The following is a 22,219-nucleotide window of genomic DNA, read 5'->3' on the forward strand; positions in this document are numbered from 1 at the left end:
TCCTCCTAATTATGATGCTGTTCAGATTGCATTCCTTTAATCTGTCTTCATATCCCACATTCCAAAAATAAGATACTACTTTAGTCAATCTGCTCTGGACTTTTTCTAATATATCACTATGAGAAAGAGGTGACCAGATATGTGCAGACTAAACCATATGAAGTCTGATCAAGGCCTGATACAGTGGAACCACAACCCTTTATTTCTGCACATCATTGTCATAAACCAATTTGAAGACTTCACACTGGATTATGACAGTGTCCACTACATTATATTAGCCAGGTGCTATCAGCCCAGAGGAATTTTTAGCTTCAAGCACCACATGTCGCCACTGGGCACGGGCCTCTGTGACTGTCTGCCACGTTCTAGTCTCCAGCCTGCAGGTCTTCCTTCTCCTGATCCGCCCATCTCCTTCTTGGTCTCCCTGGAGGCTTCCCTGATTGGGGTCAGGCCTCCAACACTTGTCTCACAGTCCTTTTGGGGCCTGTATGGTACAGGTGCCCCAGCCACTGAAGACGGTGGGCTCACAGCTCCATCAAGACATCTGCCGAATTGTATAAAGCGTGTATGGCAGCATTGGACCGCCTCCTCCAGACTCTGTCTGCCATGACTCCTCCATAGATACGTCGTAGCATCTTGTTCTCGAATACTCTCAGGTGATCGGCTTGTCTTGCCGTGAGAGTCCACGCTTCAGCACCGTAGAGGAGAACACGCCTGATCAAAGTCTTGTATAGTCTCACCTTTGTAGTCCAAGACAGCAAGTGCAAGGTGAAAAGGTGATACACCTGATAATAGGCCACATTCGCAGGATTTACCCAACTCTGGACATCAGCCTCAACTTTGTTGTCTTCAGTCACGAAAGAACCCAAGTACCTAAATATCTTCACCCCTCTCAAATTGTGCAGCTCCCTCTGGATCTTGAGCAGCTAGCGACTCATAGAAAGGTATTTTGCCTTCTCAGCGTTTATCTTCAGGCCAACTTCTTCTGCAGCTTCCTTAATAGCAGTAACCATTGCCACTGCGTCGTCCTGTTGATGCGCCATGACATTCAGGTCATCCGCGTAGCCAAGAATCCTAACTTGCACCCCCATGTCGACTCCACCTGCTACTTGCTGTGTGTTTCTAATTACTTTTTCCAACACTAGATTGAAGAGAATCGGAGAAAGCCCATCACCCTGCTTCACACCGGTCTGTACTTGAAACAGGTCTGGCAGGTCACCTTCTGCTTTCACTCTTCTTTTCGAACTAGCTACGCACACCTGCACCATTTTTCGGAGTTTTCGAGGAATTCCCAGCTCTTGGGCGTATTATTGAGTCATGCGCTTTAGAAAAGTCTATGAAAATATTACGAACTTCCCGGTTATATTCCCACTTTTCAAAAACTTGGCGCAGCGTGAAGAGTTGGTCTATTGTAGAACGGTTCCTCCTGAAGCCCGTCTGGTAGTCACCAAGGCACTCTTCTGCATATGGTGTGAGGTGCATTAGCATGATGTTAGACAGTACTTCGTAGACCCTATAGTTGCTGCATTGAGCCTTATCTCCTTTCTTATATACTGCGGTGATCAGTGACTCCTTCCACTCATCCGGCAGCCGTTCTTATCTCCAGATCATCAAGATGAGCCAGTGCAGCTGCTCCAGCAGGACGTCCCCACCATTCTTCAGGAGCTCCATTGGTGTGCAGTCCACTCCTGGAGCCTTATTATTTTTCAGCATGCGGATGAGTAATCTCACTAAATTCAGCTCTTCAATAAATGGCTCAGCAGTTTGATAAGGAGTATAATCCTCCGATATCGACGTTCCAGCATTGACATTCAGCAAGTTCGTGAAATATCTATGCCACCGAGCGAGAGCATCTTTTGAGTTTGTTAATAGATTTCCACTCTCATCTCTTATGGTTGCCACTTGTGTCTGGGCACTTCGCATGGCCTTGATCGTCTGGTACATCTCCCGTCCATTATTCGTCACCCTATTTCTCTCTATACTAGCCACTTTCTCATTAAGATACTTCCGCTTTTCCCTACATAGACATGTATTCACCACTCTTCTCACCCTCTCATATGCAGCTTTCTTCTTGCTATCCGCTAGGTAGTTCAATAGAGCTTTACTTCATTTCGCTACAGCTTCTTCACACTCTCTATTAAACCATGCTTTTCTCCTCCTCTTTCTCTTTCCCACAGTTCTCAAGGCAGCTAACGCGACCGTATTTTTGCTGGTGTTCCACATCCTATCCAGATCATCCTCTTCCTCCTGTAACTCCCCAAAACGATTCTGCAACTCTAACTCTAGAAAGCCCGCTTGCCTTCCACTGTTTTCAACTTGTCCAGGTCCCATGCTGATCGTATGGTATATATGCGAGCTTCTGAACCACAATTCTATGCCTGAAATTGTAGGCTACCAGATAGTGGTCGCTATCTCCATCTGCTCCTCTGAAACTTCTCACATGCGAGATGGAGCTGTGGTGATGTCAATACACTAGTACATGGTCTATTTGGTTAGCTGTTCTACTGTCTGGTGATCTCCAGGTCTGCTTGTGGACATCTTTATGCACAACCATAGTGCTTTTTACAAAGCATCCCGTAGCGGTGGCAAAACTCACGTTTGATTCCATTATTATTGCACTCCTACCCACGAAAGGGCACCACACACTCTCTCCCCAGCTTCGTGTTGAAATTTCCCACTACTAGCTTGATGTCATAGGACGGTAGATTAGCACGAGTATGCTCAAGCACTTCGTAGAAACAATCTTTAGCTTCCTCCGAGCTCTCTTCAGTAGGTGCATAACAGTTCACAATAGACACATTTTGAAAATGTCCCTTAACTCTAATAGTACACAGCTGATTGTTTACAGGTTTAAAATCTAAAATATTACACAAAAATTTATCGCTAACTAAAAATGCAGTTCCGAGTACTTTTCATCCTCTGTCGTCACCATTATAGTATAGCGTGTACCCCTGATTGCAGGTCGAGCCATGTCCCGGCCATCGTGCCTCTTGTACAGCACAAAGTCCAATTTTATACAGTCGTAAGACATTCATCACATTTCACCAAACTACGTATATTCCAGGTCCAAAAATGATTAATAATCATCTTCGCAAAGGCGTCCAAATTCCGAGGCTTCTGTGGTGCTTGTTTCATAACCAATTGGGTGTTTTTTACAGGAGGGGTGGTTGACCCCTTGCTAACCCCCCTCTTATATTAGGATTTCTTAACTAAATTGAGCAGCATAGTATTAGCGACAGAAACTCTTAAGCAGTTGCATACAATGTACACACACCTAAAGTACTGTAATAAGCTTCTACTCAAATTAGACTTAGTTGCTTGCACATTCTCTACCACTACAATTTCATAAAGTCTACTCACTAAAAATCATTAGACAATTTACACAAACCTATATGCAATGTGCTCAACCTAAACATCATAATTTTAAAAGAAATACTCCTCAACAAAAATATTTCACTAAAAAGAGTAAACAACTTTATACAGCTATATCAGCCACACGTCACAGCGCCACCTTTATTAAAAAAAAAACAGGTAGTGGACAGTGTCCACTACCTTTCTCAATCTGTCATCTCATCTATTGCCTTCAAAATTTCCCACCAAGTGTATAAGGGTCAAAGCTGTATAACTGAGAGGAGACCTCCACATAGCCTTTAAAGGAATGCGGAGAACCGACCAGGGCTTCTGACCTAATGTCCAATCCTCACCTTCTCGTGGTGCACCCTGTTGGATATCTACTTGGATACTGAACGGACGAGGATGGGCTGGCAATTTGGGATTTAGCCGACCAAATTGTATTCTTATTGGTTAAACCAAAATATAGAATGATGGTACAACATGACAAAATTTCATGCCGGCTGGGGCGTCGCCCGGTTAAACAAGGCCCCGGTTGTTTTCGCCAGGGAACCAGGGCGAACAGTGAAAAGTCAGCTACTGGAACAAATCTGAAAATAAACCCCAACTCAACATCACCAGAGTTAAAGATCGGTACTATCAACGTAAGAAGCCTGAATGGCAAAGAAATGGAGCTAGCCGAGGAATTAGATAAGTACCAGATCGATATAATAGGGGTGACTGAAACAAAAAAGACCAAAACTGGTGAGATCTTTCTGAGCAATAAATACAAAATGTTATATTCAGGCAATGACAATCAAGGAAAAGAAGGAGTAGCCATAGTATTCAACACAAAATACGAGGCTAATCTTCTTGAATGGCAGTCAGTCTCAAGTAGAGTAATGTGGGCAAATATGAGAATGGGGAACTGGACAATGATACTTATTTGTGCCTATGGTCCCACAGAAGGTTCTACTAAGGTAGAAGTGGAGGAATTTTTTGAGGCTTTAGAAAAAGCAACTGACACAATGAAAAATGAAAAGTTGGTCCTTGTTGGGGATCTAAATAGCAGAGTAGGAAATGATTGTGAGACATACAAAAATATTTTGGGGAAATTTGGAGAAAAGAGCAAAGCTAATAATAATGGCAAATATCTGTTGGATTTCTGCTCAGGACATGGACTGGTTATTACTAACACCATGTTCCAACATAAAAATGTGCACAAATTCACATGGAGAGAAGAGGCTAGGAATAAGAAAAGTCTCATTGACTATGTTATTGTTGATAGTGATGTTTTCTCCCTGGTGCAGGACACCAGAGTGTACAGAGGATTTGAAATTGGGAGTGATCACTATTTAGTCTTGAGCAGGATAAAATTGAATTTCATATTGAAAAGAATAACATGTAAGAAAGTTTTAAAGCGAATAAAAGTTGAGCAGCTCTCAGATGTGAGCTGTAGACTAAAATACACAAAGATTATTGAAGAAAAAATGAAAGAGTTTGAGAACAGGAATCAAACCTTGGAGATTCAGTGGCAAACTCTGAAGAAAACATTGATTGATTCTGCCAGAGAGGCATGTGGTGAGGTTGTCTGTAAGGATAAAAAATCAGAACTCCCTGGTGGACACAGGAAGTTAAAGAGGCAGTGAAGGAAAAGAAGAAAGCATACCAAAAGTTCCTGTCAAATAAGTCAGCTTGTGCGCTTAGAGAATATAGAGACAAATGCAAGAATGCTAAACACTGTGTAAAACTAGCTAAACAAAAGTCATGGGAGGACTTTGGCAAGAATATAGAAAATAATTATCAAGAAGGTGGCAAAATATTCTGGAGGTTGTTGAAGAAGCTTAAGAATGGAGGAAAGAGTGCTATAAAAGGAATTAGAGATGATAAAGGTGACATGTAAACGGGAGAAAAAGATATCCTTGAAGTATGGAGTAATTACTTTGAAAAACTGCTAAATGAAACAAGCAGTGATGACAGCACAGTGGTAAAAAACATTGACCAGGCATGCAGTCAGGAATACATATCCATACTTGAAGTAGAAAAAGCCATCAAAGGCTTGAAATGTGGAAAGGCAGCAGGAGTAGATGATATTCGACCAGAAATGCTGAAGTATGGTGGTATAAGTCTTACAGTGGCTGCACTGCATAGTTCAGAAAGCCTGGACAGAGGGACGAATTCCCGATGATTGGAGTAGAGCTCTCGTAGTACCCATATATAAAAAGGGAAATAAAACTGAATGTGAGAATTACAGAGGTATTTCCCTACTGAGTGTTCCTGGCAAGATCTATGCAAGTATACTTGAGAAACGGTTGAGAAGAATTGTGGAAGAAAAGTTTGGCGAAGAACATGCTGGATTCAGGCCTAATAGAGGCTGTCAGGATCAGATCTTCACTTTACGACAAATAGTCGAGAAAGCATGGGAATATAACAAAGATCTGTATTTAAGTTTTGTCGATCTGGAAAAGGCATATGACAAGGTGCCAAGAAAGAAGCTATTCAATACGCTGCAGTTATATGGTGTCAATGGGGCATTATATCAAGCAATACTTAGTCTTTATTTGAGTTGTAAGTCAGCAGTTAGAATTGAAGGAAGTACAGGAAGATGGTTTAATGTTAAATCTGGTGTGAGACAAGGATGTACATTATCCCCTCTGTTATTCATTATCTATATGGATCACATTATGAAGGAAAGTGGTATTAAGCATGATATCAAAATTGGAGATGTTAATGTCAGCTCTTTGCTTTATGCAGATGATGTTATACTTCTAAATAAATCCGCTACAAGTCTGCAAGATTCTCTGACTAAATTGAATAGCTGTTGTAATAGATATGGTATGAAGGTCAGCAATAAAAAGACAAAGACAATGAAAATAGGCAGAATCATTGAAAATGTCAACTGTGTTGTGAATGGAGAACCTGTGGAACAAGTAAAACATTTCAGCTATTTAGGCACGATTTTTAGTGAAGATGGTAAATTAAATATAGAAATAGACAACAGAATCAGCAAAGCTGGTATCGTGGGAAGTCAATTGAATAAATTCATATGGAATAAGAGAGAAATTAGTCGGAACACTAAATTAGCTGTATACAAGACAGTGTTCAAACCAGTTTTAACTTATGGATCTGAGAGCTGGGTCAGAAGTAAAACACTTGACCAAAGACTAGCGACCACAGATATGAGAGTCCTGAGAAAGATTATAGGCGTGAACAGATGGCATGAATGGCAGTATCATATTAAAAACGAGGATATTAGGAAAGAACTTGGCATTGTCAGCATCCAGGAATGCGCTAGCAGAGCTAATCTCAGGTGGTATGGTCACTTAAACAGAATGGGCGAGGAAAGATTAGCAAAACAAGTGTTGTCTGCCAGGTTGGCAGCAAAACGACCCAGAGGAAGACCAAGATATAGGTGGATTGATACGGTACAAAGTGCTTTAGACGATAGAAATATAAGATCTGATAATGTTGGAGTGTTGAAAAGTAACAGGTTGATTTGGAGGAAAATTGTAGATAGGAAATTAATAATGATGTAATTTTTTTCATGTAGTACTATCATATCCTGTACACCCCTTGAGGGTACATGGCAGGAATTTGATGATGATGATGTGTATACATTGCAACCCATCCATTATTTCTGGACCTTACACTTTTCAACACCTGGCATTTCCAATTGCTTACTCACTCATATAATCTATTCAAATCTACTTGACTCCTCATCAGTCTCTCCAATTTTGCATCATCATTCAAACAGCTCTGTATCTTCAGTTAAACCTGTGTCTCAGTATAATTATTATACAAGTTCAACAACAACAGCCCCAAAACAGATATTATTGCACACTACTCATGACTTTCCTCTTTTGGGATACTGTGTCCCATACTCAACTTGCAGATAGCTGTCTAATAGCCAATCACTTGTTTAGCTGGTATCTAATCCCATCTATACCAGTTTAGTTATGAACCCATCATGTTACATATTATCAAAAAACTTTGTAAAATCTAAATATATCACTATGTGCATCTAACTTGAAGAAACCCATTTTGGCCATCACAGAGAATACTGCTGCTAATCAACCCACTTTTGTGTCCTAGCTTTTACCAACATCTTCAACACCTTAATTAAAACTTCAGATACGCAGACTGATCTATAATTTGTAGCCTCAACTTTATCACGACCTTGTTAAAGCAGAACAATTTTATCCTTTTTTCACTACTTGAGGACTTGTGCTGTTGCAAAACTTGTTAAACAGGTGTGGTATGCCAAAGCAGCTGTTATTTCCCAGGAACATTCCCTTAAGACATAAAGTGATAGGTCACAAAGCCCTGTTTGCCTTATTAACATCAAGCTTACATCAAGCATTAACATCAACCAATATAGAAAATGATGATACAACATGACAAAATTTCATTACCGGCTGGGGCGTCGCCCAGTTAAACAAGTCCCCATTGCTTTTGCCAGGGAACCACAGTGAAATCTGAAAGCAAATCTGAAAGCACACCTCAACTCAACATCACCAGAGTTAAAGATCGGTACTGTCAACATAAGAAGCCTGAATGGCAAAGAAATGGAGCTAGCTGAAGAATTAGATAAGTACCAGATCGACATAACAGGGGTGACTGAAACAAAAAAGACAAAAGCTGGCGAGATCTTTCTGAGCAATTAATACAAAATGTTATATTCAGGAAATGACAATCAAGGAAAAGAAGGAGTAGCCATAGTATTCAACTCAAAATACGAGGCAAATCTTCTTGAATGGCAGGCAGTTTCAAGTAGAGTGATGTGGGCAAATATGAGAATGGGGAATTGGACAATGATACTTATTTGTGCCTATGGTCCCACAGAAGGTTCTACTAAGGTAGAAGTGGAGGAATTTTTTGATGCTTTAGAGAAAGCAATGAAAAAGGAATAGTTGGTCCTTGTTGGGGAATCTAAGTAGCAGAGAAGGAAATGATTGTCAGACATACAAAAATATTTTGGGAAAATTTGGAGAAAAGAGCAAAGCTAATAATAATGGCAAATACCTGTTGGAATTCTGTTTAGGACATGGACTCGTTATTACTAACACCATGTTCCAACATAAAAATGTATACAAATTCACATGGAGAGAAGAGGCAAGGAATAAGTAAAGTCTCATTAACTATGTTATTGTTGATAGTGATGTTTTTCCCTGTTGCAGGACACCAGAGTATACAGAGGATTTGAAATTGGAGGTTATCATTATTTAGTCTTGAGCAGGATAAAATTGAATTTCATATTGAAAAGAAGAACGTGTAAGAAAGTTTTAAGGCAAATAAAAGTTGAGCAGCTCTCAGATATGACCTGTAGACTAAAAAACACAAACATTATTCAAGAAAAAAGGAAAGAGTTTGAGAAGAGGAACCAAACCTTGGAGATTCAGTGGCAAGCCATGAAGAAAACACTGATTGATTCAGCCAGAGAGAGGCATGTGGTGAGGTTGGCTGCAAGGATAGAAAAATCAGAACTCCATGGTGGACACAGGAGGTTAAAGAGGCAGTGAAGGAAAAAAGAAAGCATATCAAAAGTTCCTGGTAAATAAGCCAGCTTGTGCTCTTATAGAATACAAAAACAAATGTAAGAAAGTGAAACACTGTGTAAAACTAACTAAACAAAAGTCATGGGAAGACTTTAGCAAGAACATAGAAAATAAATATCAAGAAGGTGGTAAGATATTCTGGAGGTTGTTGAAGAAGCTCAGAAATGGAGGAAACAGTGCTGTAAAACGAATTAGAGATGATAAACGTGATATGAAAACGATATGAGAAAATAAAATGGAGAAAAAGATATCCTTGATGTATGGAGTAATTACTTCAAAAAATTGCTAAATGAAACAAGCAGTGGCAAAAAACACTGAACAGGCATACAGTCAGGAACACATATCCATACTTGAAGTAGAAAAAGCCATCAAATGCCTGAAATGTGGAAAGGCGACAGGAATAGATGGTATTCGACCAGAAATGCTCAAGTATGTAGGTATAAAAGTCTTACAGTGGCTGCACTGCATAGTTCAGAAGGCCTGGGCAGAGGGACAAATTCCGGATCATTGGAGTAGAGTTCTCATAATACCGTTATATAAAAAGGGAAATAAAACCGATTGTGAGAATTACAGGTATTTCTTTACTGAGTGTTCCTGGTACGATTTATGCAAGTATACTTGAGAAATGGTCGAGAAAGATTGTGGAAGAAAAGCTTGGTGAAGAACAAGCTGAATTCAGGCCAAATAGAGGTTGTCAGGATCAGATCTTCACTTTACGACAAATAGTTGAGAAATCATGGGAATATAATAAAGATCTGTATTTAAGTTTTTTAGATCTGGAAAATACATATGACAAGGTGCCAAGAGAGAAGCTATTCAATACTCTATATATTTATATGGTGTCAATGGAGCATTATATCAAGCAATACTTATTATAATTATTATGGGTATCTCAATGCGTCAGTAGACTCATCACGGGAGACCCAAACTATTACAAACAATATCTATCATATCTCTTCTTGAATTCATTTACAGACAAAGAACTCACAACTGAGTCAGGCAATGCATTCCACTCATTCACCACCCTCCAGGCGAAACACCTTGTTCTCACACCCTTGTTAACCACACTTTTCCTTAATTTCCAGGGATGACCGCTTGTTCTTCCATCACTATCACACCGCTGAAACATTTCCCCTGCATCAATCTTATAAAAACCTTTTAGTAATTTAAATGTTTCTATCATATCCCTCTTCTCCATCTATCAACCAACCTCTGCAATCCACAAGCTCTCAATCTATCAATGTAGGGAGTATTTTTTTACATCACTCACTCACCAAGTTAGTCACTCTCCTCTGAACCCTCTCCACAACCTCCTCATCTCCAATGAATCCAGGTGACCAGACTTGAGCATAGTAATTCAAATGTGGAAGTATTAATGCCTTATAAAGGGGAATAATAACCTATTTATCTCTGGATGTTGGTATGTTCTTCAATAACCAAATAAACCTATGTGCAATCTTGGACACCTTAGCAATGTGCCCAAACTTCATCTCCCTATTCATCAACACCCCCAAGTCCCTAGCCTCATCAATCTCTTGGAGTACCATTCCACCAATGTGGTACACAGCTGGTAATCATTAATCCCAAAATGCATAACTTTACACTTTTCCACACTGAACCGACATCCATTACCTTTTGCCCATTTTGACAGCTTATTTAAATCATCCTGTAAACTCTCAACATCAGCATGATTTTTTATTGCACTACCCAACTTTGCATCATCAGCAAACAACTGAATATCTCCCTTTAAGTCATTTCCTATATCATTTATGTACAAATTAAACAACAATGGCCCAAGCACAGAGCCCTGAGGCATACCACTGGTCACCTGTCTCATCTTGGAGTCTGCTCCTCTATACACCACCTTCTGATATCTCTCCCTGCCATTCTCTTATCCATATCACCAGTTTAGTATCCATCCCCATCTGCTCTAATTTGTGCAACAGTATTCCATGGGATATCCTGTCAAAAGCCTTAGCAAAATCCAGAAGTATGACTATGTAGCCATTTCCCTTGTCCAATTCACATGTCATTCTATTATAAAAAGTTAATAAATTGCTAAAGCAGGATCAATCTTTAACAGCACCATGTTGGCCCCTGTAGAGTATCATATTCTGATCCACCCATCCTTGAATTCTGTCTTTAACCAACTTTTCTGATACTTTTACCACCACTCCTTAGATGGTGATTTTTCCGTAATTAACTACCACAGTCTTAGAGCCACCTTTATGCAAAGGAACTACTTTGCCTTCCTTCCACTCCCTAGGGACCATACCAGAGTTCGAACTTAAGTTAAATAACCAAGTAAGAAGCATTTACATTTCCCTTGCACATTCACGCAACACTGAGCTGATATTCCATCTAAACCTACAGCAGTGTTTGCATTTAAATTATAAGTTGTATGTCAGTTGAGTTGTAAGTCAGCAATTAGTATTGAAGGAAGTACAGGAAGATGGTTTAATGTTAAATCTGGTGTCAGACAAGGATGTCATTATACATTATCTCCTCTGTTATTCATTATCTATATGGATCACATTATGAATGAAAATGGTACTAAACTCGATATCAAAATTGGAGATGTTAATGTCAGCTCTTTGCTTTATGCAGACGATGTTATATACTTCTAAATAAATCCTACAAGTCGGCAAGATTTCCTGACTAAATTGAATAACTGTTGTAATAGATACAGTATGAAGGTCAGCAATAACAAGACAATGACAATGAAAATAGGCAGAAGAATTGAAAATATCAACTGCATCATGAATGGAAAACCTATAGAACAAGGGAAACATTTCAGCTACTTAAGCATGATTTTTAGTGAAGATGGTAAATTAAATATGGAAATAGACAACAGAATCAACATAGCTGTTATGGTAGGAAGTCAACTGAATAAATTTATATGGAATAAGAGAGAAATTAGTCAAAACACTAAATTAGCTGTATACAAGACAGTGTTCAAACCAGTTTTAACTTATGGATCTGAGAGATGGATCAAAAGTAAAACACTTTACCAAAGACTAGAGACCACAGATGTGAGAGTCCTGAGAAAGATTAGAGGCATGAACAGATGGCGCTGATGGCAATATCCTATTAAAAACAAGGATATTAGGAAAGAACTTGACATTGTCAGCATCCAGGAATGTATTAGAATGGGCGAGGTTAGAAAGATTAGCAAAACAAGTGTTCTCTGCCAGGTTGACAGAAAAAAGACCCAGAGGAAGACCAATATATAGGTGGATTGATAAGGTAAAATGTGCCTTAGAAGATAGAAATATAAGATCTGATTATGTTGGGGTCTTGACAAGTAACATTGATTTGGAGGAAAATTGTAGATAGGAAGTTAGTAATTGTGTAAATTTTTCATGTAGTATTATCATATCCTGTACATTGTAGGAATTTTGATGATGATCATCTTTAATTAATGCATTTTTATTTTATTTTTCATCTAGAAAATTTGCAGTGGACATGGTGACTGTGTTTGTGGCACATGCCAATGTTTAAATGTCAAAGAAGAATCGTACAGTGGTATATTTTGTGAAGATTGTCCTGTAAGTTCTGATATTTAGATGTCTTATTTTACATATCTGTTTGCCTCTTCTTAATTTTTGAGTAGGACAGCAATTTCAAGCATTGTTAAGAGATAGATTTAAATTATTACATTGAATTTTATGTTTTTTTGTGTGGTTGTACTATATTCAGAATATTTTTGGCTGAATTTAATGTGCTTTCAAGTAGTTTTAGTTTTTTGACTGTTAATTTAAATTGCATTGCACATACAAGGTGATAACATAAGATGACAGTGTGCCTTTACTCATGTTCTTGTTTATGTATACATGTTTCATTCTAATGTATTCATTCTAATTTTTTTCATTACCATCAGTTAAAAAAAGTTTCACAGTGTGCTAAATTTGCAACTTGCATTTCTCCAAGAGTACAGTGGATTTTTGGTAATTCAGAGATGCAACGTGCTAGATGAAAGGTTTGTTTTTTAAAGAAGATGTGGGGAAGTCTGTCATACTAGAAAATAAATTATAGTGTTCTTTTCATCAGTATTTTACTCATTTGTAAGCCAATAAAAGTTTGCACCTGAAATATCTTCATAACCAAGATATTTATATGGAACGAGAGATTTTTATGGAAGGACCGAAGTAACTGTGTGTGTGTGTATGTGGCACACAGTTACTTCGGTCATGTGTTCAGTGATTCTAAGGTGAGTAAGTGGGAGAATGTCAAATAATCAAATAATTATTATTATCGAAATAGACTAATAAAAGGTGAATATGTAGATGCTTGGGCAGTGTTTTTGTCTTTTAAGTAGTCCACACTGAGTCACTCATGAATGCCGAAGAACCTACAAGCTCTCTGAAGCCTTTTGGCTCTTTATTTTAGTAATTACTTTTACACACCAACTGAGAGTTCACTTACAAAAAATACATTTCTCTGACATTTCAAGTTTCTTGGTACTGAACAACAGTTTTTATTCTCTTAAGGTTTCTGCCTGGTCTCTTTCGAAACAGCTGTCAGGCTAGTGAAACCTTATCAAAATGGACTAATAAAAGGCAAATATATAGATGCTTGGGCTGTGCATATGTCTTTTAAATAGTCCACATTAAGGCAACTCATGAATGCCAAGGAAAGTATTCCCGCAAACTCTCTGGTCAACTTACGAAACTTTCATAGTTTCTACATTCAGCTTTGAAATAATGCTGGATCTAATATCCATTTTGCTTATGTAATTTAGCATCACCGAACTGAAGCCTTTTGGCTCTTTATTTCAGCAATTATTATTATTATTATTGTACAGGCACCTCCATATAATCCAAAGACTCATCGCACGAAACCCAAACTCTCCACACAATCTATCATACTTCTCCTTGAACCCATTAACAGACAAAACACTCACAAACTAACATTGGAAATCCATTCATTCACCACTCTCCAAGCAAAAAATCTAGTCCTCATGCCTTTTCTAACCACACCTTTTGACCGAAATTCTTGTTGTTCTTCCTCTAGCCAAATGCAGAAACATTTCTCCTGAATCAACACTATAAAATCCTTACTGAAATGTTTCAATCATATCCCCCACTCTTCTTTTTTTTTCCTCCACCTATCAATCAACTTTTGCAATTCAAAAACCCTCAGTCTATCCTCATAGGGAGCATTCCACAGCCCACTCACCATCTTGGTCACTCACCTCTGGATCCTCTCCACCACTTCCTCATTCCTAAGAAACCCAGGTGACCAGACCTGAGCACAATAATCCAGATGTGTTCATATCAAGGTCTTATAAAGAGGAATGAGAACTTCCTTATCTCACCTTGTTAGTATGTTCTTCATAGCCAAGTAATCTTATGAGGAAAGTTAGCAACCTTAGCAGTATGTTCTCAAAACTTTAACTCTGTCTACCAGCACCCCTAAATCTCTACCTTCATCTATTTCCTGGAGTACAGTTCCATCAATGCACACAAATTGTAAATTGTTTACCCCAAAATGCATAAATTCGCATGTCTCCACATTAAACTGACACTCATTATATTTTTGCCATACTGATAGCCTATTTAAATAGTCCTGCAAGCTCTCCACATTGCCTTGATTGACTATTACTCTACCTAATTTTGCATCATCAGCACACAACTGAATATTTCCTTTCAGGTTATTTCCTGTCATTTATGTACAAATTAAACAGTAGTGTTCCTAGCACTGAACTTTGTATTACATCACTAGTCACCTGCTTTTGTCTGGATTCTGCTTCTTCATATACCACTTTCTTATGTCTGTCCAGCAGCCACCCTGTCGTACATAACCAGTGTCATATCCATCCCCATTTCTTCTAATTTGCATAAGTGTTCTATGTAGTGTTCATTCAAATTCCTTTGCAGAATTATCTTATAGCCATTTCTTTATCCAACTCAGCTGTCACTCTATTATGAAAATTTAATAATAAATTATTAAAGCATGACCTACCCTTAACAATGCCATGTTGCCCCTTATAGAGCTTTATCATCATGTTGTTATCCACCCATTCTAGAATTCTCTTTTTTGGCCAATTTATCTAGTACTTTTTACCACCACTCCTGAGATATTGATTGGTCTGTAATTTGCTACTGGAGGCTTTGAACCTCTCTTATACAAGGGAACTATTTTGTCTTCTTTCCATTTACTTGGAACTCTATACCAGAGCCGAGACTTAGATTAAAGAACCTAGTCAGAGACATTGTCAGTTCTCTTGCACATTCTTGTAAAACCCAAGCTTTTAACCCAAGCATGTGATTGCACAGTTGTATTTATGTTGAGATTCTACAATATCCTAAGCGCCTCCAATTCATCCACCTCTTTTTCCATATTAGCCTCTGTCACAGCAGTAACCTCACTTGGATGATATATATCCTTGCAGAGTGGTCACTCAGTAACTCAACTATTTTTATCTGCTTCTGTTACCTTATTGCCATCAGCACTCATTGAGGTAAATCTTCCTCTTACTTGTACAAAAGAACCCTTTGGGATTTTCTTTGACCTGGTTAATCTGATTTTGCCTTCCTTACCATGCTGATCACCTTTTTTGCCTGACTCTTGTACTGTTCATGAGTTTACTGGTCACCTTTCTCCTTATTTATCATTCACAGCATTTTCTTTTTCTGCAGCTGATGCTTAATGATATTATTCATCCATCTAAAACCAACATGGGATTTTCTTTGACCTGGTTAATCTGATTTTGCCTTCCTTACCATGCTGATCACCTTTTTTGCCTGACTCTTGTACTGTTCATGAGTTTACTGGTCACCTTTCTCCTTATTTATCATTCACAGCATTTTCTTTTTCTGCAGCTGATGCTTAATGATATTATTCATCCATCTAAAACCAACATGATTAATCCTCTTTACCTTAAGTATACAATTGGTTAAGAAGTGTTTGCAGGAGGCAATGGTTGACTGTATACCAAGAGTCCAAATAATAAATCAAGTAGGGGTTAAATGGATGAATAATACATTAAGCTTGAGCTGCAAAAAAAAAACAATTGTGGAGGGAATTTAAGGAGAAAGGTGACCAGCAGGTGCAGGAACAGTACAAAGCTCAGGCCAGAAAGGTAACAAGGGTGGTAAGAAAAGTGAAAGCAGATTATGAAAAAATATTGGCCATGCAGGCCAAAGAGAATCCCAAAGAGTTTTTTCAATATGTTGCAAGTAAAAGGAAAAATGTTCATGGCAGAACGATTTTAAAAAATGCTGAGGGTAGGGAGGTAACCGAATCAGTCGATATAGTGGAATTATTGAGCAAGCACTTTGCAAGAGTATATCATCCAGGTGGTGACATTGCAGGAATGGAAGAACCAACAGCTTATACTGGAATTGTGATGAATGAAGGAGAGGTAAATAGTCTATTACAGAACCTCAATGTCAATACATTTGTGGGATTGGATGGTATACCAGCTCATGTTGTACGTGAATTGTCTAAAGAATTGTCAGTGCCCTTGACCATTTTGTTTAATTTGAATCTGGGTCAGTCCCAAAGGGATGGAAAGAGGGGAAAATAGTTCCGCTGCATACAAGACTGCTGTTGAAAGTTACCGACCAATCAGCATAACAGGAATCATTATAAAGGTCTTGGAGAAAATAGTCAAGAGGAAAATACAAGATTGGATAGATGAAAATGGGATACTGTATTGGGGACAGCATGGTTTTGTGAAGGGTAGATCATGCCTCAGTAACTTGCTCACGTATTATAACACAGTGACAGCTGAACTGGATAAGGGTAATGGGTTTACAGTGATTCTACTGGACCTTGCCAAGGCCTTTGACAGGATACTACATGGAATTCTAATCAGTAAATTGCAGCATATGAGGATGGATATAGGGTTGGTGAGATGGATGGGGTGGTTGACGGAGAGATATCAGAGAGTGATTTATTCAGGAGTAGAGTCCAAAAGACGGCCTGTGACTAGTGGTGTGCCACAAGGATCTGTTTCTTGGACCACTGCTGTTTAATTTGTTCATTAATGATATAGGAAAGGATCTGAGAGTAACGGTTCATTTGTTCGCGGATGATGCAAAGTTGGGTAGGGCAATAGTGAATGCAGATGATGTCAAAATTTTGCAGGATGATTTGGATAAATTGGAGGTCTGGGCTAAGGAGAATGGATGTCAATTTATCCAAATCATCCTGCAAAATTTTGACATCATCTGCATTCACTATTGCCCTACCCAACTTTGCATCATCCGCGAACAAATGAACCGTTACTCTCAGATCCTTTCCTATATCATTAATGAACAAATTAAACAGCAGTGGTCCAAGAAACAGATCCTTGTGGCACACCACTACAGTTCCACCAATGTAGTAAATTGCTGCTAATCTTTTCACCCCAAAATGTAAGGTTATACATTTTGGGGTGAAAAGATTAGCAGCAGTTTACTACATTGGTGGAACTGTACTCCAGGAAATTGATGAGGCAAGAGATTTAGGAGTGTTGGGGGATAAAGAGTTAAAGTTTAGGGGGCACATTGCAAAAGTGGCCAAATCAGCTCATCAAATCACTTGTTTGCTGAAGAATACTTTGACGAGCAGAGACAAGCATGTTATTGTTCCTCTGTATCGAGCTTTGATAAGACCCCATCTCGACTACTGTGCCCAGATTTGGTCACCTAGGTTTCTTCTTGATGGGGAGGAGGTTGAGAGGATCCAGATGCGAGGGGCCAATATGATAGCAGGTCTGTGGAATGAACCTTATGAGAACAGGTTGAGGATTTGTGGGTTGCAGAAATTGGTTGATAGGCAGAGGAGGGGAGATATGATTGAGACATTCAAATTACTGAATAGTTTCTATAAAATTAATTCAGAAGATATTTTTGAGAACAGGGCTGGTGGTGGTAGGAGGACTAGGGGACATCCATGGAAGCTAGGCAAGAGTGTGGTTAGTAAGGGTGTTAGAGCTGGATTCTTTACTTTTAGAGTGCTGAATGAGTGGAATAAGCTGCCAGAGTCTGTAGTGGGTGCTGTGACAGTGAATGAGTTTAAGGCAAGGTATGATAGATACTGTGTGAATGTCGAATAGTTGTGATGAACATGATTTGTGTCCTCCCTCGATGAGTCTAAGGACTCCCTGGAGTTGCCCATAATAATAATAATAATTTAATATTGCTTCCTCTAGATGCCCCTTAACTATCTCCCATGCACTACTAATATCCTTCCCTTGCAGGGTTTTATGCCATGGCACAGATTGAAGCTTCCTCCTAAGCTTGTCATAATCACCTGCATTGTAGTTCCACATATATCCCTCCCCTTCTTGACAGAATATTCCTCATATTTTACAATCTCATGAGGCAATGTGGCTGACTACCTTGGTTATGGATAGCTCTTCCAATCCTATGATTAACACATCTCACATCAAGTGTTTCCTTCATCACATGCTACCTCAAATAATTATCTCTTAGTAGGTGTATAAATTACATTTGCTTTCTGTTATGTGGTCTTTTTTGTCTTTGGAGCAAATGATGATAAATATAGCTCTGTTCTGTAAGGGGATAATCAGCATAAGAGAGGTTTGGACCAAATTGGATGCTGTAATTTGCATATACTAATTCTAGATGCAACAGGAATAAGAGAAGGGAGTTTTTTGGTATTGGTTAGTTCAACTTGGTCAAAAGTTATAATCATTAGTGAGAATTTGTGGATGGCGGAAGATATAGTCACACATGGAATGCAATATGTATATGCTTTTCACAGAGGACATAGGGACTGTATGAGATGGGACATAGCTTGGAAGAAGTAGTCACAGGGAAGGAATAAAATGGAATTCATATAGCTTCTAAGAGATAATTACCTGAGATAGCATATAATGGAGGGGACTTCAAAGTGCTGGGAGATTACCATACATAAATAATTTTCATTTAAAAAGGAGTATATGTAGAATTACAAAGCAGGTGATGATGAAAAACTTAAGAGCCAGCTTGGAACAGTGCTGTGGCATAAAAATCTGGAGGTGGATGTTAGCAGTGTATGGGATGGACAAGAGTTGTCAGAATGTATACCAAGATTGATGAGGATGAATCTGACTGATAGTATTATTAAGTGATAGTTGTTGAAAAAGAAAACATTGTGGCAAGTATATATGAACTGTACAGAGTACAGGCAAGAAGGATGACCAATTATATAGTAAGGAAGGCTAAAACAGATAATAAGGAAGCTAGCTGAGTAGGCCAATAAATGACAAGTAAAAAGAAAAACAACTCTGGAATGATGACTTTAATAGTGCCGATAGTAAGGAAGTAACAGAAGCAGATGAAATAAGTTAGAGTGATTATTTTGCAATATACCATTCAGGTGGGGATATTGCATTGCCAGGTGTAACATTGAGATGAAAGAATAGAGGTAGAGGAATTGGAGATGCTTAGATTATTCCAGAATGTGAATAATACCATGAGATTGGATGGAATATTAACCCATGTTTCACAGAATGTGCAAGAGATTTCAACAGGCTGATCAGTCTGTTAAATCTCTCTCAGCTGTGGGAATGTGCCAGAGGAGTGGAATGAGGGAAAAATAGTTTTACTGCATAAAGGAAATCTCCTAGATAGTGGTAACAAATTACAGACTAACCATTATTGTAGGAGTAGTAATTAAGGTATTGGAAAAGTTGGCATAAAATGTAGAATTCATGAGCGGTTGGACAGGAATATGGTACACTGGGCAGAGGGGCAGCATAGTTTTGTGAAGGTTAAGTCTTTCTTTGGTAATTTGCTCATTTTGCATAGTCAAGTAATGGTTGAGTTGGATGAAGGAAATGGCTACACAGTGATACTGCTAGACTTTGCAAAGGCATTCAGCAGGAAAGATAAAAGTCTGTTACATAGGAGCCAGTGTGGATAAGAGGGTAGCTGATGGATAGACACCAAGGAGTGTTATATTAGAAAATTGAATCCAGCAGAAAGAAGGTCACCAGCTGTTGTGTACTGCAGGTCTAAGTACGTGATCTGTTGCTGTTTAATTTGTACATTAGAGTTATGGACTGTAGGATGACTTAAATAGACTGGAAGTATGGCAAAGAATAATATCTGAATTTAATGTGGCAAAGTATATGGTCAGTGCACTTTGGGATGAAGAAATCACAACTTGTTCTATATTGATGAAGTGGACAGCAGGTCATGTGGCCAGGGATTTGGAAGTGATTGTGGACAAGGAGTTGAAGTTTAGAGGTTATATTGTAAAGGTAGTGAGAATAGCTCATTGTATTACTTGAATGCTAAAGAATACACTAACAGTATGGGGGGGTGGGGTATTATTCCTCTTCATAAGACTATTAATATTAAGGCCATGTCTGGATTATTATACAGAGATGTATGGATTATTTGGGTTAGGAAGTGGTATAGAGAATCTAGAGGCAATTGACCAAGATTGTAACATGTGCTGGCTATGAGGATAAATTGATGGTCTGTTGGTTAAAGAAGCTAGTTTATAGGTGGAAAAGAGGAGAATATAGTAGAAATGTATGTTATTAAAGGGGTTTTTATAGGACTGACATAAGACTTTTTTTTTTATACATAGCAGGAAGGGAAGGAACAAGGATTCATCTCTGGAAATTGTTTAAGAGTGTGATTAGCAGGGATGTGAGGACTAGATTTATGGTTTCAACAATGGTGAATATAATTGCAAAAGCTAGAAAGCAGACCTTAAAATGGTAGTATGCTGATTAGACTTGAATGCCAGATCTGCTAGGCATGTCAAGAGAGAGAGAGACAATTGGACAGTACTTTGTTTGTTGGCATATTTTTACTACAGATTTTGATAAGTGGGATTAATGCCTCCTTTTTCAATATTTTACTTTTGGAGCACAAGTTCATAGCAAAATGAAGCTCTACCATTAGGACCACATCGTTTATTAGTATCTAAGCTATTCAGGATTCTTGTCATTTTTTTCTTACCAAAGAATAGGAGAGACATACAGTGAACAGTTCTTGGTAAAATGGAGTCATGTACTTGGTTTGGTCACTAGTACTATAGATGTAACATAGTATTGACGACCAAACATGGCTGGGCAAAGGTTGCACCACTGGACTTCATGTACTAGAAGGCTTGAATATTGTTTGATCCCAACATGAAATATAAATTCCTCTTTATTAATTAAACTACTTTGCATCATGATTGTGTAGTTTTTTTTTTTAATTTGTTAAAACTTCTGTTATGTTCTTCTCCACAGGTTTATTATTATTATTATTATTATTATTAAACAAGACCTCATGGAGTCAAAGACTCATCTAGGAGGTCCTTTTATCTCACACACATCTCATCATACCGTGTCTTAAACACATTCAAACTCCTTGCAGACACCACACTCTCAGGCAAGGCATTCCAATCACTCACAACTCTGCACGAAAAAAATTTTCTGCCTCTCACTCCCCTACTCACACCCTCTTTATAGTTTCCAGGGATGACCTCTGGTTCTCCCCTGATCTCCCACTATTCTCTGTAAAACTTCTCCACCATTGATCCTATAACAACCCCTTACCAACTTGTAGGTCTCTATCATATCTCCCCTCTTCCTTCTCTCCACTAGACTCTGCAAATTACATCTTTTCAATCTTTCCTCATACTCGACATTCCAGAGGTCAGACACTACCTTAGGTCGCCTTTGGACCCTTTCCAACATCTCTTCATCCTTCTAAAAACCCGGTGACCAAATCTGGGCACAATAGTCCATGTGTGGCCTAATCAAAGCCTTATACAATGGAACAAGAATCTCCCTACTTCTACACGTCAGTGTCCTCCGCATCATTCCCAGAAGTCTTTGCGTTGTCTTCACAATGTTGGCGATGTGTCCCCTAAATTTTAGATCCTTATCCACTATCACCCCCAGATCTCTTATTTCCTCTACTTCCAACAATATATTCTCACCAAGCATAAATTCTGCATGCCATCTTTGTTTTCCAAATTTTAAAACCTTACATTTTGCAACATTGAACTCACATCCCCATTTGCTTGCCCAATCACTCAATTTATTCAAGTCTTCTTGCAAGGCCACAACATCTTCACTACACTTTATGGTTCATCCCAATTTTGGCAATGTGTCCCCTAAATTTTAGATCCTTATCCACTATCACCCCCAGATCTCTTATTTCCTCTACTTCCAACAATATATTCTCACCAAGCATAAATTCTGCATCTCATCTTTGTTTTCCAAATTTTAAAACCTTACATTTTGCAACATTGAACTCACATCCCCATTTGCTTGACCAATCACTCAATTTATTCAAGTCTTCTTGCAAGGCCACAACATCTTCACTACACTTTATGGTTCATCCCAACTTTGCATCATCTGCAAACAACTGAATATCTCCATCCAAATC

At 38.6% G+C, this 22,219-nt stretch overlaps 1 protein-coding gene across 1 annotated transcript in view; it reads left to right on the forward strand.

Moving 5' to 3' along the window:
- LOC150105278 (integrin beta-PS-like) overlaps positions 1-22,219 on the forward strand; it is a 151,451-nt gene that overhangs the window by 77,142 nt on the left and 52,090 nt on the right. Inside the window, exon 5 of the mRNA XM_090394063.1 lies at positions 12,335-12,433. Coding sequence (XP_090250189.1) covers positions 12,335-12,433 — 99 coding nt within the window. The remainder of the gene's footprint in view (positions 1-12,334; positions 12,434-22,219) is intronic.

The sequence above is a fragment of the Typopeltis vanoorti genome, chromosome 6 (genome assembly GCF_054136105.1).
Source record: "Typopeltis vanoorti isolate ZY-2024b chromosome 6, IOZ_Tvanoo_1.0, whole genome shotgun sequence".
Classification (NCBI taxonomy): Eukaryota; Metazoa; Arthropoda; class Arachnida; order Uropygi; family Thelyphonidae; genus Typopeltis; species Typopeltis vanoorti.